We start from the raw sequence: 21,543 nt of genomic DNA, 5'->3' as shown, positions 1-21,543 counted from the left end.
TAACATCAGCATGCAGGGGGAAATCCGACTGGATTGTCCAAGTTTAAGTTCAAGAAGCTTTATTGTCATTTCAACCAATACAGAGTAAAACAAAAACAAGGTTTCTGTGGTGCTTCACAAAGCAACAGTCACAAAACTGCTAGAAGACAGACAGTGGAAACAATATACGCCACGGGACAGATACCTAGAGCCAACCGTGGCATTGTGTCATGTCATGGGTTTTTAAAGATTTCCTTTAGGTATGACATAAACTAAAGTCCGCTGCCTACGGTATTTTTTAGAAACTGAATTTTCAAAACCAAAATTTCATTCTAGAAGAAGCATTTTAGGGTTAAAAATAATTTTCTACCTTTTGACGTTACTGCCATCTGCTGGTCTAGAGGTGTCGTAGCGTCTCTTTTAGTTGTCGGGTTCGAATAAATAATTCCTGTTAAACTCGCATGAGCTTACTAAAGAAATTACAAATATAGTCAGTACAAATACGTAAATATATGAAAGGTAGTAACTGATTTCGACAACGTGTTGAATGAGACATATGGTTGTAAACAACAGGGCAATTGACTCGCAAAGAAAACTGGGATCACAAAATAAAAAATGTAAAGACAAAAAGTCGGTTGTCATATAAATTAACAAATTTGATTTTAACTGAATAGAAAGATAAAACAACGGTGTAATAATAAAACATTAATTCAGTAGTTGTCCTCCGGGTCACAGGGGGCGGCAGCGCGTCCGTCGCGCGTCGCTTCTGTTTCCGTCTCTGACTGCGGCTTTGTGTTTTGGTTAAAATGGCGAAATTTGGTGAATTAAAATCTTTCCTTGAATCTTCATTAAATGAAATCTTCCGTGCGACTGTCAGCGATATTTTGGATTCAGTGGATAAAACTCTGACGGAATATCAGCGCAAAATGCATCGAATTGAGTCTGAAAACGAAGATTTGAGAAATCAGCTGTGTGCAAAAGAGAAAATGATAAAGCAGATCAAAACCGGTGCGTGAAATGCAGAAAATAACCATTAAATGTGCAATAGATTATAGCATTGCCCAGTGTTATTGAGTTCTGATAAAACTACTGTTGCTCATTCCTAAATCATTCTATTCAATCATCTGATAGATAAATTAATAACGTCCAGGATGTAATTACATTATTCTCAGTAAGAAGTATATTTAGGTAAATCTGTGTAAGTTTTCATTCATGATTAAAGTGTTGGGTTTAGAAGTTTTTCTCATGATATTAATGTTTATATTGCATTTTTTCCTCTTTTAGAGGATGAAGATCGTGTTGTTGCTCAGCTTGACTTGTCAAGAAATGTTTTTACAGAAGATCTGTTTCCATCCTCTCATATGAGTAAATACAGAGATCATAGTAAGATCACTGGAGATTTACTGACCGACTGCAGAAAATTACGAATCCCACAGAGGCTAAACAAAGACTGTTCAACAAATACATTGTCACGTGCAAGTCTAAAGCCTGATCCTGATGCTGAGGAGGGTTGTGCCGTTGACCTTTCAATGTCTCACGCTTCTCCCAAATACACTTATAAAGAAATCAACAGTGAACAGCGTACCACTGAGAAGTGTGATTCAGAACATTGCATTAAATTTAAACATCCTCATGGGATATCAAATGACTTCAACAGTAACGTTCAAGTAACCGTAGTGTCAGATAATCCATATTGTGTTGGTGAGGACGAGAATGAGGACCACAGAGATGCTAATTCGGTGGATGAAGCTCAGGAGTTATACGAGACAGAACCCCAAAGTCCAGACAGATTTTCAGAGGAAGGGTTTTCTGGAATATTCCAGATGACAGAACCTCCACCAAACCCACAAGGATTCACAGTGAATGCGAATTACAGCTGCAATCAGTGCAATAAGAGCTTCAAGCACGAAGCGTCACTCAACATTCACTTGAGATCGCACAGCAGCGATAGGCCGCTCATCTGCGGCCAATGCGGAAAGTGTTTCGACCGAGCCGATCTCTTGAGAAACCATCTGCGCACGCACACCGGAGAAAGACCCTTCGCCTGCGACCTGTGCGGCAAGAGCTACGGCCATCAGAGCCAGCTGCGAATACACAAAAGGATCCACACGGGCGAGAGGCCGTACTGTTGTTCGCACTGCGGCAAACGATTCAACGAACACAACCAGCTCAAAGTCCATTTGCGGACGCACACGGGCGAAAGGCCGTACAGCTGCTCCGTGTGCGCCAAAACCTTCTCCAATGCCGGCAATCTGAAGAGCCATCAAAGGGTCCACACCGGAGAGAAGCCGTACAGCTGCGGCCAGTGCGGCAAGAGCTTCAACGGAATGGGAGACCTTAAAACTCACTTCAGGATCCACACGGGCGAGAAGCCGTACCAGTGCGAACTGTGCACGAAGACGTTCAGCCAGGCCGGACATCTGACCATCCACAAGCGCATGCACACCGGTGAGAGACCGTACGGCTGCGGCGAGTGCGGCAAGCGCTTTACTGTGGCCAGCAGCCTGAAACTGCACCAGTTGACGCACACTGGAGAAAAACTGCACAACTGTTCGCATTGCGACAAGAGTTTCAGCAGAGCGTGTCATCTGAAGAGACATGAGCTGGTCCACACTAAAGAGAAGCTGTACTGCTGTTCACACTGTGGTAGGAGATACAGCGACCAGTCTTCACTAAAGAAACACCAGAAACAACATACAGCAGATAACGCAGAAACACCCAAGTCTGATGACCATGACGACGCTGATCAAATCTTAACGGAATAGACACCGAAGGCGTCAGTTCTTCTTTTTACACCATCGTCCATAATTGTTAAATTTGAAAACATGAAATATGTGATTGCACATAGACTTTACCGTTAACCCTTGTTGTACAGCTTTGAGAATTACAGATTATCCAGTAAGGGAACAAAGGAGTTTCAGGTGGTGATCAGCACGGCATGGTTCTGGTGAATCTTACTGTAAATGTCTTTCCATTAATATTTCTATCAAAATGACCAAATCAATCTCCTGTCACAGAATGTATCCAAGTCATCATGCATGATGTTTTTAAAGTATGCATGTTACACATTCAAAGCAATCTGCTATTCCTAAAAGACTTTCTTGTATTAGTCAGTAAATGAGGCTGAACACTTATGCTACATTCCTCCTCTCAGCAGGATGAAGACCAAACAGCTTACAAGTCAATGTGATGATGATGATAGCATAACACACTTTAGTCTTTTCATCAATTAACCCTATTTCATTATAATCAGTATGTTCTCTTTAGGCTGCACAGATCTTGTGTGTGTACTGTACATCTTGTTGATTATAACTGTCGTGATATAGCCAGGTATCAAATGGCTTAAATGGTACACCAGGGTGCTTCAGGAAATACCATGGTATTACTGTAGTGTTGTGTTGTGTGTGTTTGTTTTTTTTTTTTGTTAATGGGAGAAGTGAACAATCAAACAAACGCACTAAAAATTTTTTTTTTACTTTCAAAATTGGACAACACCAACTGTTGTGTTGAACAATGGGTTAGGAGTGCACTGTGTTGACATGATATTGTAAATAAGCTCTGATTTTTTGGAGGCACTTTGGCCTCTCAGTGAAAAGCTTTCTTTGAATTATGTAAAATGCTAAATGTTAGAAGATATGTAAGAAATTATCTGCTAAGAATTGGTTGTATATTGCTTTGAATTTTTGTAAATTAACTATAACCCAGTGTAAATGTAAATCTTGCAATACCCTAGAATAAAGCTTTTTAACCCTAGGTCAGCATGTTGTTTAAATGTTTGTTTAAATTAAAAGGTTAAACAGATGACTGAATCAAAAGATCAAGAACCTACAGACAGATAAAATACAAATTTATTAAGCCAGTTGTAAAAATAGCAACATTTGCACAGAAAGTCTGCTACTTTAGTGGAGAAAAAAATGTCTTTATTTCAATAACTCAAATGCATAATTGATGGTTTGGATAGTGCTTGTTTTTTTAAAAATGCTCTTTGATTTTTCTGTGATCGTATCTTAGCCTAAGAGCTTCTTTAGTAAACACCCTAATAGTAGTTTATAGTTTGGGATTGGAGTATGTTATGCCACACTTTTCTACATACAACAGTCAGTCAATACCTTCATCCTAACCAGATTTATAATATAGCCTGGAATAGAGTACTTACATTACTTAATAAGAAATGACTCCATGTAGCGCTTTTGTTGTTTTTGGCTCTTTTCTTTTTTTCTTTGTTTCTATTTCTTGTGAAGCTGCTTTGATACAACTAACAATTGTTAAAAGCACTTTATAAATAGAATTGAATTGTTACAAACATTTGAGTAGATTAAACTAAATTTCACTTATAAACCTCTGTCAGTTAAAAAAAAATAAGGTTGTTAGGGTTTTTGCAGTCAGCCAATGGTGTAAAATAAAGAGTCAGAGGTGTCTTTACTCTGGCATTAATAAAAATCAAATGATCATTATGACAAACATGAAGAATTGAAACATATTACGCAGCAAGACAACAAAGCTGCTGCCACGAAAATAACAGCTGAATATTAAAGGAATATGTTTAGTACCTATGAAGTTAAAGTTAATTTACCATTAAAATACTGATACGGTCTACGTTACTAGGCTTAACTTGGTAAGTATCAGTTGTATGGTTTTATTTTTTTGATCTTTTAAAGCTGTTGTCTAGTAAACATACAGTTGACGGTACCCACTGACTTCCATATTATTTGTTTTTCCTATTGTGGAAGTCAGTGGTTACCATCAACTGTGTTGTTACTTGTTACAATCATTTATCCAAATATATTCTTTATGTTAAACACAAGAAATAATTTCATACAGGTTTAAAACAACAAATGGATGAGTAAACTTTGAAATTTTTGGGTGAATGTCAAAGACAGCAGCAAGTATATTGAGCTACTGTCATTTTTTGACCGACTGAATGCACAGATCTTAGATCTAATACAATTATACACATCTGGTTTAATCCCGCGTTTAGTTAAGAAATAACTAGTTGTTTACTATGAAACACCAATACTGCTATTTCGAAATGCTTTGTTCTGGTATATTTTACATATGCACTAAATTTATAATATTTTAAATGCTCCTATTTGTACTATGCATTTTATTTCATACTATGGCAGTCAATGGGTGCTGTCAACTGTGTGGTACCATCATTTATCAAAATATATTCTTTTGTATCCAATAGAAGAAACTCATACAGGTTTAAAACAATGTGAAGATGAAGAATTGACGACATAATTTTCATTTCTGGCTGAACTAACCCTTTAAATTGAATAGCAAACATGTGGATGTGACTGTATCAATGTTACAAAACTCTCCAGGTAATACTAACTGTACCACAAAGTTAAAAGATTAAAACACTTTGGGATGGATTCCCAGACAGGGATTCGACTAGTCTTAGACTAAAATAAAAGTAAGAGATGTCCAAACTGAAAACAACTTGAACTGACGTCTTAAAATACAGTGCCCTTTGTTTTGCCTCAAAATGCACATAAGTACTGTTTTTAGTAAGGCATGTTTGTTCAAACTAGTTATATTTCCTAATTAAGGCCTAGTCCTGGCTTAAACTAATCCCTGTCCAGGAAACCACCTCTAAATTTTATAATAACCCAAAGCGTTTGATTGTAATGTTCTTAATTTAGCAGAAAACATATCACAATGGTGCTAAAACCCTGGCACTATTTAACTAGATTTTCTGTCATTCCTTTTTTTATTTTGGGTGAAATGTGATAGGGAAATCAATGGCAACAAAATATGCATATACAATAAAATGGATGCACATTTTCACACAATTTACCACATAAGTTTGTCATGGAATAATTAAAACATTTTTATCTTTTTTCTGAGGAAATCTGTGGTTATGATAATTTTGTGCGATGGAATTGGAGAGACACAAGACATTAAATTCAATTGAATTCATTTATTTTCTATAGCACTTTTACAATTTTGTGAACATTAACAACAAACAAACAAAACAAACAAACAGAAAACAAACAAACAAACAAACAAACAAACAAACAAACAGTAGAGTACTTACTCAAGTCTTTAAGAACAAGCAGCTGCTAAGCAATGGTTCATTTCAGAGGGTTAAAAAGCAGATGATCATATCTTACTGAAACCTGACAGTTTGTTGTGTGGTAAATGTACTAACGTTAAAAATTGACCTTAACGAGAAAACTAAGCATTGCTATGGAACATACAGTATAGGTCTCTCTATCTAATGATTGAATCAATGTCAATAAAACCAGCTTAAGTGGTTTTACATCAGACAGGTGGAGAACTGTTTGCATTCGGATGCTCAGTTTTCTTCTCAACGCAGCTACAGCCGCACACCGGAGCCGCAGGGAATTTCTCCCGGGACAGATACAAAACTGGCTGGATGCTGCTGCTGATGTCCATGAAACCAAAGGCAATGTAGTGAATATAGCAGCGGAAGACATCTGGAGAGAAATACACCTGGAATGGGAAGAGAGCCACAGGTGGGAAGTAGTTAACTACGATGATTGCCAGAATGATGATCACCATCTTAAAGGCCTTTTTCTTGACAGGGTGTCTCTCGTCTCGTCCCATAGCTGACTGTCTAAGGGCCCAGAGGATGGAGATGTTACAGAACACCATGAAGGCGAACGTGGTGAGGATCATGATGTTGAAAGCTTTCTCGAAATTCTGAATTTTTCCTACACACTTGGCCGCAGTGTAGACCAAAGTGATGAGCCAAACGATGCAGGCGCAAACAGAGCGATGCCATTTGTCCTTTAGCTTGGTGAAGGTTATAGGGTGCAAGACGGCCATATATCTGTCCAGACAGATACAGGACAAGAAGAGAGGCGACGAGTCTTTGATGCCATAGAAGAAGCGCAGGACATACCAGGTGCTGTTGGTGGTCAGATAGACAATGTTTGCAAATTCCAGAGGAGGAATGAGACAGAAACACGTGTCCAGCACGGCCAAATGGACAATGAAGATGTCTGATGTGGACGAGTCGCCCTTATTATTACGAATGAGCCATAGAACCATGATGTTGGCCGGGATGCCCAGGAAAATGTTAATAAACTGCAGCACCAGGTAGAAGAAGATGGCCGCGGGCATGTCTGCACAGGTGGCATACACGGTCTGATCGGCCTGGGAGGCGTTCAGAGGACGATGAATGATGAGAAGTGAAGAGTTGATGTATCTGAACATTTCCATAATCACCATTGCTTGTGAGCTCATACTGTAGAAAAACAGCTGAAATAAATAATTTATCAAATGTATCAAATTTTCCATTATATTTTTCGATTTACTCATTTAAATTTACTCTCATCTGAATAAAACTCTATGATGGTTATAACTGTAGTTAAATATAGAAATGTATGCACAAGCACATATATATGTATGTTCAAAAATCATTTAAAGTAGCAGATCTGTTTATTGAGTGATACCTTTGTAAACGGTTTTGCTTCTTTTACATAGTAATTGTATTATTTATTAATTGTAATTTTGCCATTTTGTAAGATTTATTATATAAAACAATCAGAAATTTCTATAAAAACATCTAGTCCACAATTATGATGTAACATTTAAAAGGCTTTTGAAATAGGCATTTAAAAGAAACAAAGTTGCTTCTGGACAAAATAAACATTTTGATTCAACTGACAAATCTCTCTTAAGTGCTTTAAAATAATTGTAAATAGTAAAAATACTTCACTGGCACTCAGTGCGAAACCCAAAGAAAACTTTTAGTTGGACAAGTTGTATCTCTTACCTTAAGTCTGCAGTTGATGCGTTGAAGTAGTCCTCCGACAAAAAGTCTTCAACTTGTTTGGATGAAGGTTGGTGTGAGACTGATGGCACATTTTAAACTAAAGAAAAAGTTGACAGATTCGCTTTCATGATTCAACACCATGTGGAGCTTTAACAGCCAATCAAAGCCAAGTGTTCTTGAGTTTAAAGGCCAATACAGAAAAGATCCCCAGCATTAAACAACTATTTGCCTTTTATTGAGCTCACAGACTATAAAACATATCAATATATTTAGATGTATTTCTGATTAACTGATGTTTGTATGGCGAGTTAGTTTGATTTCAGCAGGTGACCTTCGTTTAAAGAACATGTAGTGACAAGTCTTCATTATTACCAGCGATTGGCAATGATGCAACTCGCCATTGGCTCCTGACGGAAATTTGGTGGTAAACAACTGATGCAACCCTAACATTAGTATACTTCTGAAATTCATTGTAACAAAGTGATGTTTGTTACGTGAATGAGGGCTGGATGGGAGATTCAGACAACACACAAATTATCCTCATCTAATCTTTTTTCTTTCTTTTTCTTTTAAACGCCCTGCCAGCTTCTAATGATATATTCATAGTGATAATAGAATGTAATTATATAAAGTAAGACTAGAAAAAGTGATTAAAATTAATTTAATCTAAAAATCTTAGAACTATATTTGGATTTATCCCCTTCTACTACTTTTTGACCTTTCCTGAATTTTATTTGTTGCATGACATAAGGACTTTGGTTATTTTACCCTATCAATTTAAACATGTTTAATGATAAGATGTTGCAAGAAGAGATTTTAATTTAGTTTCATCATCCTGCTTTGTGTAACATTAAACATAGCTCCATCTACAAAAATGAATGTTTCAGTTTTTGATGATTCACATCAACAGCATTCAATATTCAAATAAGACTTATGTGTCTTATTGACCTACAATCATTTGATCTTAAAAAAATGATTAAATGGCATAAATAATATATTTTCTTCAGAATAACTGGACTGCTATTTTATAGCAAGGGTGCCATAAGCACATGCATATATATATATATATATATATATATATATATATATATATATATATATATATATATATATATATATATATACAGTCTTGTTCAAAATAATAGCAGTACAATGTGACTAACCAGAATAATCAAGATTTTTAGTATATTTTTTTATTGCTACGTGGCAAACAAGTTACCAGTAGGTTCAGTAGATTCTCAGAAAACAAATGAGACCCAGCATTCATGATATGCACGCTCTTAAGGCTGTGCAATTGGGCAATTAGTTGAATTAGTTGAAAGGGGTGTGTACAAAAAAATAGCAGTGTGGCATTAAATCACTGAGGTCATCAATTTTGTGAAGAAACAGGTGTGAATCAGGTGGCCCCTATTTAAGGATGAAGCCAACACTTGTTGAACATGCATTTGAAAGCTGAGGAAAATGGGTCGTTCAAGACATTGTTCAGAAGAACAGCGTACTTTGATTAAAAAGTTGATTGGAGAGGGGAAAACCTATAAAGAGGTGCAAAAAATGATAGGCTGTTCAGCTAAAATGATCTCCAATGCCTTAAAATGGAGAGCAGTGCCGGTCCTAGATGCTGGGGGGCCCTAAGCAAAGCTTTGTGAGGGGCCCTCTGTCAGTGCATTCAGACCCTTATAGCATAGCACACATACATCTCGGAGACATCTATTTGATGTCTGCGTTTACATCTGCAAGATGTCTTATTTAAATTGTTTTCTCATCTGCAATACGTCTGTGAGACGTCTCCTAAAAGATGTCATATAGACATATTGAAGATGTCTGCAAGACGTTTTTGATTTAGAATGTATGTAAACCAGCTCTTTTCCTTTATAAGATGTTTTTACACACCAGATGTATTCCAGATCTCCAGATCTTTACCAGACATCTCACAGACGTACCTGTGCTATCTGGGTAAAACCCAGTCAATGTTGCTGTTAGTTAGTTGTTAACTAACCACATAGTGTATTATCTTATAGCTGTATAATATTCCCATATGCACATTACTTTGAAACCCTGACTGATAAACTTGCTGATTATAACATGAAACATGTATTTGCTGATAAGTTGTTTTGATTTAAAATGTGTTGTGAGAAGCACTAAAACATTAACCTGATCTAAATGAATGTAATGAATCAAATTAAATTACATATAAATACATACTGTTAATACACAGGGGTTAAATTGGGATTTGTTATGTGGGGGGGGGGGGGGCTCTGTGGGGAGGGGTACTTCGAGGGGTAACATGTTTAATACTGATGACAGCAAAGCCACTGGTGTGTTTCAATGACATTCTGGACCTCTGATAGGATTTGATAAGTTTCAGCTTTAAAAGAGCATTTCACCCGTAGAAACATTAATCTTTATTGAAAGTGTTATATTTGTAGTCGAAATGTAACATACATTTAGAATTTGGTGCCTATTTTACAGAGAATAGGGGTGTTTGTAGTCTCATTCCCACAACAAAGACATTGCACTTCCTTCTTTCAATGATGCAAAATGATGATTTTTACATCATTGAAAGAAGGATGTGCAACACTGAAATCTGTATTTCTCCAGTCTCAGCGGCAACTGAGGAAATGATGCATGACCATTCAAAAACATGACTGGAGTTCTAACTATACAAAGCTTAATGCAAATGGGTGAAGTGTCCCTTTAAAGCTGTCACAGAGGTTGACCCCAAATATTTTAAAAATAGTGTCTGATTTTAAATATTGCAAATCTATGAGTTTGACACCCTATATCCATTTGTTGCACATGTCATTATGCACAACTGATCAAACTTAAAAGGAAGTTAAAAGAATCAATCTCCTTGAATAATTCTAGGCATAAGATGCCCAAAAAGACTCAATTAACAAGATAAGGTACAACACACAGTACTGTATCAGCAACATTAGCCATAGAAATTAGCCATAGAGATTCCCTATGCTGGTCAGCAGCTACAATCATATAGTTAGGTTTGATTTGTGTAATCAAAATACATTATTTTATTAAACTATACAATAGTTATATCCAGTGTTATCCAGTTAACATACTGTAATTAAACGAGTGACATATACTTTAATCCTTTACAAATTTCAAGTCTTCTATTGAGTTTTCTCGACGTGGGCACCATTCTTACCTCTCTCTCTCTCTCTCTCTCTCTCTCTCTCTCTCTCTCTCTCTCTCTCTCTCTCTCGTCAAATTATCCTGCACGAGAGCGCGTTCTTGAAGTTCAAAGGAAAAGCGCGTGTTTTCGCGGCAATTGCGTCACCCAATTCGCGTCATTTGAATCGCCCCATGCTAGGACGCGTGTCTTTACATTGACTTAATCTGCTCGCGCAAATCCTTTATCTTGTTCCCTTGCTTCACGTTTTTTTCCCTTTATTCTGCTCCAGACGGATAGCTTTGTCTTTGTTTTAAATCAATGGTGGGCATATAATATGCGCATCGTTACCAAATCACTCTTCTGCGTCATGCACGCGGCCGTTTCTAAATTTGAAGGCTGCAACCTCCGGATCATGTCGCATATGCGCGCTGCATACGTCATCAAGCCTGATTTATTTAAGTTAAATAAGCATTTCATTTGCAAGTCATAAGCATAATATAACAATTAACCATTAACTAAGAATAATAGTCAACATTATAATTGTTAATATTCTAAAATACGTTTTTATGACGCATATGCAGCCTACAAATGTGACCTCTGAAGGCTGCAGCCTTCGGATTGAGAAACTGCCTGCATGTTGTCCGAGTACATATCAGTGATTTAAGAAATCATTAAGTATTTTTAAAAACCCGCACAAATTCGGAAGTTTGCAAATTATTTAAATTATAGCGTCTTGTTTTCATTAAACATAATAATAATTTTTCTTTGATATAATGGTTTTAAATAATTCTGAGATCAAGGGGGCCCTCTAGTGGTGCGGGGCCCTATGCAAATTGCGTACTTTGCGTATAGGAAAGACCGGCACTGATGGAGAGCAAAACCAGAGAGACGTGGAAGAAAACGGAAGACAACCATCAAAATGGATAGAAGAATAACCAGAATGGCAAAGGCTCAGCCAATGATCACCTCCAGGATGATCAGTCTGGAGTTACCTGTAAGTACTGTGACAGTTAGAAGACGTCTGTGTGAAGCTAATCTATTTTCAAGAATCCCCCGCAAAGTCCCTCGGTTAAAAAAAGGCATGTGCAGAAGAGGTTACAATTTGCCAAAGAACACATCAACTGGCCTAAAGAGAAATGGAGGAAAATTTTGGGGACTGATGAGAGTAAAATTGTTCTTTTTGGGTCCAAGGGCCACAGGCAGTTTGTGAGACGACCCCCAAACTCTGAATTCAAGCCACAGTACACAGTGAAGCATGGAGGTGCAAGCATCATGATATGGGCATGTTTCTCCTACTATGGTGTTGGGCCTATTTATCGCATACCAGGGATCATGGATCAGTTTTCATATGTTAAAATACTTGAAGAGGTCATGTTGCCCTATGCTGAAGAGGACATGCCCTTGAAATGGTTGTTTCAACAAGACAATGACCCAAAACACACTAGTAAACGGGCAAAGTCTTTGTTCCAAACCAACAAAATTAATGTTATGGAGTGGCCAGCCCAATCTCCAGACCTTAATCCAATTGAGAACTTGTGGGGTGATATCAAAAATGCTGTTTCTGAAGCAAAACCAAGAAACGTGAATGAATTGTGGAATGTTGTTAAAGAATCATGGAGTGGAATAACAGCTGAGAGGTGCCACAAGTTGGTTGACTCCATGCCACACAGATGTCAAGCAGTTTTAAAAAACTGTGGTCATACAACTAAATATTAGTTTAGTGATTCACAGGATTGCTAAATCCCAGAAAAAAAATGTTTGTACAAAATAGTTTTGAGTTTGTACAGTCAAAGGTAGACACTGCTATTTTTTTGAACACACCCCTTTCAACTAATTGCCCAATTCCACAGCCTTAAGAGCGTGCATATCATGAATGCTGGGTCTTGTTTGTTTTCTGAGAATCTACTGAACCTACTGGTAACTTGTTTGCCACGTAGCAATAAAAAAATATACTAAAAACCTTGATTATTCTGGTTAGTCACATTGTACTGCTATTATTTTGAACAAGACTGTGTGTATATATATATATATATATATATATATATATATACACTAAAGAATCACTATCAATGTAATATGACATTGCATGACTATAAATATGATTTTAACGTATCTTTGGTGTTGAATTGAAATCAACATTACAGTGTTTCCTAAGGCTATAGTAATTCTCAAGAAGCTTCAAGGTCATCAGACTTTATAGAAAATGCTATTTGCACTTTTTGTCAAAAAAATTAATGATGATGTGATGGGAGGTGTGTGCATGGACTGTTAACACCCAACTTTCTTAATTATATTACCCAAATACACACTGTAAAAAATACTTTGCTGCATTTCAACTCAGATTTACAAGTCATGTCAACAGAGATGAGTTGTCACAACTTATAAAATATAGTTGAGAAAAGTCAACTACATTTTATAAGTTATAACAACTCACCTGTAGCTATAACAACTCATAAATAATCAAGATAAAACACAGTAAGTTGAAATGACTTGTAAATCCGAGTTGATTCAACAAAAATTTTTAAGGCAGCAAAGTATTTTTTATAGTGCACCCTTCATTATTACACATGTAAAGGCTGCTGTAAAAACCTTCAAATCTTATATCACCACCAAGCACTTGTACTCATATAAAATACCAAACAAGATCCCCAAAGATCATTGGGGATTACATAATCAAAAGAAACATGTTAATTGTTCCAATATGTCAATTGGTAACACAAGGGGCATGGGTTTGAACCCTAGTGAAACATGCTGAAATAAAGTACAGACTAAATGCACTGGAAATCTCCTTGGATAAAAGCCAACTAAAAAACATTCAGAAGATCAACAACATGTTAAGCGATATTACAATAGGTACAATTACATGCAACCCAATGGTACTGTTTTTAATGTTCGGATTGAAGTCTTCATGTAAACACTTAAATTAATACAATTGAGGTAGATCGAATGCAAATGCAAATTTAGCTCATATCGAAAGGGGTGGTGTAGTCCGATCATGAAAAAAGTATGCATGTAAACGCATAATTCGTAGTATTTTCTCAATCGAAAGCAAAAATATATTGTGCACATGTGCAGAAGAATTGTCCTTAAGTTCATGTCTTATATTTACCTCTTATATCACACGATTCTCATCACAAAAACAATGCAATATCAAGGCAATGGCATCACGCATTATTAAAGACACACTATGCAATTATTTTACCTAAATATAACAGCTTCAAAGTTATTTCGGTGGTAAACAACGTCATAGTAGAGCGAATCTTCCTCCTGTTGAAGCTCGGTGAGGACGCCGCTAGCAAAACCAGCAATGCAAGCTTGAGAGAAGCGCCCCTGACAAATCTGCGAGAATCACGACTTGCTTTACGGCAACGACGTCACACACGTTAGGCTTGTTCGACTTCGGGGAGACGAAAATTACACTTTGTATGATTTCTCGCAGTACTTTGATGTCATCCGGCTGTCGGATCTTGCAGCGCCACATGAAGTCAAACAGGCCTATAAACAACAACTACACGAGCAAATCTGAGACGTGATGCACAACTATGAAAAAGTTAAGAAAGCGCATTCGGAAGAGAGTAGGAAAAGAGAATCTGATCGTGTTAGGAACCGAACAAGAATCCCACTAAGTCAGGCTTTTATTTGTTGGCGTTAGCTAAAAGACAGCACTGGATGCAACAGGGATTCTGATCTGGCGATCTTGTTGATTGACTAGTAAGTAAATCTCTTATTTGTAAACTTGTTAGGTCTATTGCGGTCTATTTTGTATGTTGTTGCACTTGCTTATAGTATGTCATGCGATTATCATGACAACAGTTGTCAATATCTCACATAATTATCAGGACATAAATAGGCCTAGAAGTTGTAAATAGTGTAAACATGCAAAATTTGCAAACTATTATGATAAATAGCAATAATCATGTATAGTGACATTATAACGACCAATGTTATGAAATAATGCAATGTACACAATTAACTTTGTAATGGCATTTTGTAATGTTTACATTACAATAAAAAACACAAATTAAATTATATAGTAGACATAGACTATAGACTGATTACTTGTGAATTTAGCTGCAATCATGTAAAAATTTTATAAGCCAGCAAACGCGGTAGGCTACTTTATTTATTATTATAGGCATACTCTACACTTATAAACTTCTTATTATCCTATTACCATCATCAGTAGTTTAGTAAACTATGCAGTAGCCTAATATTTGTATGAAATTGTGAAACATTACCTGGTCATTATCTTCTGAGGTGTACAGAGTGGGGGTGGGAAATTACGACAGCTGCAAGTATTCTCCAGCGACTCTAGGGGTCGCTGTTTGATAAAAACGGAAAATGCATAGAGCGCCTTTAAGCCTTTCTCTGCCATTGACGAGTTATCTCGTCAATTAAGAAAAAAACATTTGCATGAAAAAACGTGTCCCTGGTGAGTTTTATAAAGGTTATCTGTAATACCACGATTATCCCCTATATGGCACACTTATCCAATTTATAAAAAACGGAAGCAAAAAATATTTATTAACTTTAGACTTGGTGTATATTTTGATAATCATTCTGAATCTGGGCCCATATGTATAATGCCACTCATTGTAAAATCTTAGTCTTAAGTTTGTCAAAATTCTAAGAATGACGTCATTTAACTCTTATTCCCAGACTTTAGAATAAGTTTGATTTATAAAGCCTGCTAAGTGTTAAGACTAGGGCTGAATCCGAAATCGCATACTTACTGTGTAGGTACTGAATTTCACTGGGTACCAACTTAACGTGCGCTAAGACAGTACGTACGTTCACGTTAAGTATGGACAGCATTCGCCATGTTGACGTTATCATGCGACATGACGTAGTAGACTTGTTCGAGTTCATGCGGAACCACAAGAATCGACAGGAGATTGACATCACAATACCGCGAGAGCAACTCGAAATCAGACTTCTCCGTATGATTTCTGGAATCGCTCTCACGGTACTTTGATCTCATCCACCTGTTGGTTCTTAGAGCAGTGCATAAACTCGAACAAACCTAATACAGACATGAAAACGTATGGGTGTGTATGAGGGGCAGGTGCACTAACACCTGATTGCATCAGTAACCTTACAACTCTACTATGGTCTCTGTCAGTGTTACAGATATATTAAATGTGAAAAGAGAAGTTGGTAAGAAGGCTTTTAGATATAAAGCACCATGGGACTGGAACAGTTTACCGATTCAAATAAGGTCATCAACATCAATGCAACTATTTCAGTCATCTCTTTATGTACATTTATGTTCAATATGCTCCTGTTATTAACAGGTGATCATGTGAACTGTGTGGAAGTGTATTGGATGACTATTATATTGATGTACATTTTTTTTTTTTAGGTCATTATGATTAGCGTGTGAAGGTTAACGTGTGAAAGTTATTATGGTAAACATTTGCGAACAACTGGGGTAAGAGGGGGGTTGAGCAAGTAGTATGTTTGTATGTAATGTAAATGTATGTTATTGTGTGTATCTTGTAACATGAGTGAAATGTGTTATTTTGTTGTAGGACCCCCTTGAAAAAGAGATGACGCATCTCAAGGGGCTATCCTAAAATAAATAAATTACAAATAATTTTGTAGTGGACAAAAATACTGTAAGTAAAACAAGCAAATTGTAATTTAATATCTATTGTCACATGACAGCTGTGCTTGAATACAAACTAGACAATGCAGGCAATATGATTATATACATTTTAGTGAAGCAATCTTTTGTATTTACTTAAAACAACAGGAAACATGAATAAAAAATGAATGAATAAAACCATCACAATAAATGAAAACGTATAGAAGTGAATCCCATACGAAACAAAACTTTATTCAAATGTAAACCATCACAAATTTACTTTCATCTCAACACAGCTGTGACAATTCTACAGCTTTATTTTGATGAATCAGCTGAGCACTTTGTGGTATATCCTGTGTCTGTCGGGGTGCTGAGGAGTCCTGTGTAACGTATCGAAATCACACGATTGGCTGGTCTCCGGTCAATTGCTTTGCTTTCCCGTGGCATCATGGGAAAGCTGGGATAGAAGTGTCCATCCGATGCACGCTTCAGAATCTGGGCGGACTCAGTAGGGCATCCGGGGATTTCTCGCCTACTGATTTTATGGATACTGAGGATTCGGACATACTTCTCTGTTCACGTGCTGTTTCCCCTACTACATTTTCAGTAAGTAGGCGGTTTCGGACAATACTTAAGTACACGTGCCTCTGAATCTCGCGAGAAATAGTCCAAAATCCCGCTAATTCTCGCCTACCCTTTTACGTATACTGAGGTTTCGGACATACTATTCGTTCGCCTCCTGCTTTTTGCCTACTATATAGTATGGCAGTATGCGGTTTCAGATTCAGCCTAGGTCTCTGCTCATAAATTATTTAAGGGAGCTGGAGAGGTCTCCTAACCTAGTTAAGAGTAACAAGAGGGCAGCAGAGAGGCGGAGGATCATGCACTTTACAACAAAGAATGTGTTAGAATTACTTTAATTCAAATGTATTTCTATAGCACTTTTGACAAATTTCTTGTTGCATTGTTTCAAAGCAGCAAATTGACAGTAAATATATGTTAGTATATAGACAGTAGATAGGAATTAATATAACATTATGAAATATAAAGAGTATAGGGTTTTTTATACAATGTATATTATATTACACAATATAATATGCCGTATGAAACTTATTCAAGTGCTTGCACATTACCAAGAGTTTTATGAGATTATGAAGACAGCATACTTAAATGGTATATACATTTGCATAATATACACTGTGAAAAGTTAAAGTTGGATCAAATTATTGATATTGCCTAAAAATGTGATGTTTTTCAACGTGCATGGACCACTGCTCTTTCGATATACATGACATCCCTGGGCTCTTTCATTCGAAAACATAGCATTTCCTACAACTGCTATGCGGACGACACTCAACTCCACTTTTCGTTCCACCCTGATGATCCCACGGTTTCTGCCCATATCTCGGCATGCCTGAAGGACATCTCACTCTGGATGAAGGATCACCATCTCCAGCTTAACCTTGCGAAGACAGAACTGCTTGTCATATCATCTGAACCAAAGATTCAGCACAACCTTTCCATTTGTTAGGTTCCTCGACCATCACGCTTTACAGGACGGCCAAAAACCTGGGAGTGGTCATTGATGATCGGCTTAGCTTCACGGAGCATGTTGCCAGCACCACTCGCTCTTGTAGATTCATCCTCTACTGTCACACCGAGGGGCTGGCTGTCAATAGGCTAAAGCCACGCCCCTCTTCAACTTCCACCTCGAGGAGGTCCCCAAAGCCAACCCAATGACCAGACAACAACAAGGACAGGTAAGTATAAAAATAATTCTTTATTGATTTACTAAATAGTTAAAATGTTCTTGGGAAATGGGGAAGGGGGAATTAAAACTAATATCCGTCTCTGCCCTCCAGGTGGGCTGCGGACAGGGAACAAGGGGCAACGGAATGTCCAGGACACTGAGGACCAGGGGGGAGGCGTGGGACTCAGGCTCCAACCTGGTCTCTGCTATCCGTGGCACGCTCCTTTGTCCTCCTGGAGGCAGAATCAAAAGGGAATAAGTGTGGTGGAGTTTATTTAGGCTGCGTACCTGGGCCTCCTTAGTGTGGGCTCACAATGTTTCGTCGCGTCACTCAGTATTTCCTCTTTCTCCTCCACAGGTAACAACTTAAGCACAAAGCACAGTTAATCAGCTTTGAATGGCTCTCACCTCTCTGCTGGATACAGCGTACCGTAAGTACAGGTTTCTTCGATCTCTCCTCAGGTTATTCACTCTCTCGCTGTTCTCTCCTTCACAGGTATCAACTTGGACACAGAAGCACAGTTAATCGGCTTTGAATGGCTCTCACCTCTCTGCTGGACACAGCGTACCGTAAGTACAGGTTTTTTCGATCTCTCCTCAGATTATTCACTCTCTCTGATCTTTCCTTCACAGGTATCAACTTGGACACAGAAGCACAGTTAATCGGCTTTGAATGGCTTTCACCTCTCTGCTGGACACAGCGTACCGTAAGTACAGGTTTCTTCGATCTCTCCTCAGATTATTCACGCTCTCTGTTCTTCCCTTCACAGGTATCAACTTGGACACAGTGTCTAGTGGAGCAAGTCGTCCCTACGTGGCGTCGGGGGCGAACCCTCTCGACGGCTGTGCGGTGGCAGGGGGGTGGGATAGCTCAACGTCTCACTGGGCCGAGCGCTTCCCTTTCCTCACAATGCTGCTGCTTCTTCAGCTCTTCATTTCCGCTCGCCGCACCCACCAAATGTCTAGGCGGGCAAGGATCGTCCCGGGGCACAGTGCTACTTTCTGGGATCTGAAACACGCTCACAACATATGTAAAGTTGTATTAAGCTAAGGCCGGCAGCCTCTTGGTCTTCCCTTAGCGAAGTGTGTGAAGGCGGGGGTCTGTCAGACAAGACATACAGCAATCCACAGCAACCCACAGCAATGTACAACACCACGTCAAAATTAAAGGTTTTCACAGCACAAAAACTCACCCACCACGCTCAGTGCACAAAAAGGACTCCCATCTTCCTTTGCTTCACTTCAGGCAGATCTGGCGATAGATAATGCGGCCCAGCTAGTGGTGTCGTCGTTGTGGCTGCTTCGGTAAAACGTCCACTCGGCTCACCCACCACGCTATTATAGGGGCGGGGCCGTTTTCTTCCTCCTGGAAGAGTCTAACATACAGTTAGAACGATACACAAGACATTTACAACTTGCACTTGGTACTCACAACAATGTCAGTTTCAATCCCCGGTTTCTCTTGGTCTCCATTCATTAAACACTCCGTGTTTTTTTTCAACCTTTAAGGTTCGGGATGCCTTCGTAAGTATACTAAGGTAATCAACAAGACTTCGGATCAACGTTTCTAAAAAGCCTCCGTTGCAGTGCTCCTTTAACTCACAGCCCCGTCCTTTTCGCCTCCCCGGGCTGCCGCACTCTTTCCTCTCGCTATAAGCGCTCTTGTGGATCAACGGCGCCCTCCGGCTCTTCCAAGGACGGGGCGTGTGGTTCAGTCTGCCCTAGGCAATAAAAAGGCTCTCATGCCCGAAACAACTCTTCATTATAACACCAACAACCAGCCGGGTGCAGTGCTCCTTTAACTCGCTCACAGCTCCGTCCTCTTTTGCCTCTCTTGGCTGCCGTACTCTCTCCTCTCACTCTAAGCGCTCTGTGGATCAACGGCGCCCTCCAGCTCCTCCGAGGACGGAGCGTGTGATTTGGGTCTGCCCTAGGCAGTAGTGGACCTCGTGCCTGAAACAACAACTCTCCCCTTGTGTGCTGCTACAGCTCCATTTATGTGGCCTGTCCTCATCTCTTCCTCCAATCAGAGCTGCTACTTTAATGTGCTGCACCTGTGGCTCGTTTCTGCATAATTTGCGTTGCCCGGGAGACTAGGAAGTGAAGGGTGCATTTAAAAATTCTGTCCGGGCGGAACCTCTCCTCTCCATTTTCGGTTCCGCCCTAAGTCACCCGGTGACATCCTCCCCCGCCAATCCGTTCTAGTCCCTAGAACGGGCTCTTCATAGGGACGGGTAAAAATGGTGTAGGGTCTTTCTTTAAAAACAGGATGGCCTGGCACGGGGTTGGGCTGCGGACCCTGCGTTGTCGGTCATTGGGCGACCTTGGTTACTCAACTCGAGGTGGAACCCTGCCGACTACGCCAAAATCTGTCACACCGAGGGGCTGGCTGTCAATAGGCTAAAGCCACGCCCCTCTTCAACTTCCACCTCGAGGAGGTCCCCAAAGCCAACCCAATGACCAGACAACAACAAGGACAGGTAAGTATAAAAATAATTCTTTATTGATTTAATAAATAGTTAAAATGTTCTTGGGAAATGGGGAAGGGGGAATTAAAACTAATATCCGTCTCTGCCCTCCAGGTGGGCTGCGGACAGGGAACAAGGGGCAACGGAATGTCCAGGACACTGAGGACCAGGGGGGAGGCGTGGGACTCAGGCTCCAACCTGGTCTCTGCTATCCGTGGCGCGCTCCTTTGTCCTCCTGGAGGCAGAATTAAAAGGGAATAAGTGTGGTGGAGTTTATTTAGGCTGCGTACCTGGGCCTCCTTAGTGTAGGCTCACAATGTTTCGTCGTGTCACTCAGTATTTCCTCTTTCTCCTCCACAGGTAACAACTTAAGCACAAAGCACAGTTAATCAGCTTTGAATGGCTCTCACCTCTCTGCTGGACACAGCGTACCGTAAGTACAGGTTTCTTCGATCTCTCCTCAGGTTATTCACTCTCTTGCTGTTCTCTCCTTCACAGGTATCAACTTGGACACAGAAGCACAGTTAATCGGCTTTGAATGGCTCTCACCTCTCTGCTGGACACAGCGTACCGTAAGTACAGGTTTTTTCGATCTCTCCTCAGATTATTCACTCTCTCTGATCTTTCCTTCACAGGTATCAACTTGGACACAGAAGCACAGTTAATCGGCTTTGAATGGCTCTCACCTCTCTGCTGGACACAGCGTACCGTAAGTACAGGTTTCTTCGATCTCTCCTCAGATTATTCACGCTCTCTGTTCTTCCCTTCACAGGTATCAACTTGGACACAGTGTCTAGTGGAGCAAGTCGTCCCTACGTGGCGTCAGGGGCGAACCCTCTCGACGGCTGTGCGGTGGCAGGGGGGTGGGATAGCTCAACGTCTCAC

General features: G+C 39.2%; 2 protein-coding genes across 2 annotated transcripts; one reads left to right on the top strand and one right to left on the bottom strand.

Annotated features, from left to right (window-relative positions):
- The first annotated feature begins 717 nt into the window (after positions 1-717).
- Positions 718-3,788, top strand: LOC135774127 (uncharacterized). The gene is made up of 2 exons (XM_065284019.2): positions 718-987; positions 1,264-3,788. Exons 1-2 carry the CDS (start codon positions 786-788, stop codon positions 2,742-2,744), a joined length of 1,683 nt encoding a protein of 560 aa, XP_065140091.1. The 5' UTR covers positions 718-785; the 3' UTR covers positions 2,745-3,788.
- Positions 3,789-6,246: 2,458 nt separating this feature from the next.
- hcar2 (hydroxycarboxylic acid receptor 2-) lies at positions 6,247-7,170 on the bottom strand. Its single transcript, XM_065283976.1, has one exon. It carries the CDS (start codon positions 7,168-7,170, stop codon positions 6,247-6,249), a length of 924 nt encoding a protein of 307 aa, XP_065140048.1.
- Between the last annotated feature and the right edge of the window lie 14,373 nt (positions 7,171-21,543).

Source organism: Paramisgurnus dabryanus, chromosome 5 (genome assembly GCF_030506205.2).
Source record: "Paramisgurnus dabryanus chromosome 5, PD_genome_1.1, whole genome shotgun sequence".
In the NCBI taxonomy this organism is placed as follows: domain Eukaryota; kingdom Metazoa; phylum Chordata; class Actinopteri; order Cypriniformes; family Cobitidae; genus Paramisgurnus; species Paramisgurnus dabryanus.
The sequence above is the reverse complement of the archived record's forward strand: the minus strand, read 5'-3'. Positions and strand labels throughout refer to the sequence as shown.

Coding starts and splice junctions, on each gene's coding strand:
- LOC135774127 (XM_065284019.2), top strand. CDS start 786: ATGGCGAAATTTGGTGAATTAAAATCTTTCCTTGAATCTTCATTAAAT. Junction 988..1,263: donor GATAAAGCAGATCAAAACCG/GTGCGTGAAATG, acceptor TTCCTCTTTTAG/AGGATGAAGATCGTGTTGTT.
- hcar2 (XM_065283976.1), bottom strand. CDS start 7,170: ATGGAAATGTTCAGATACATCAACTCTTCACTTCTCATCATTCATCGT.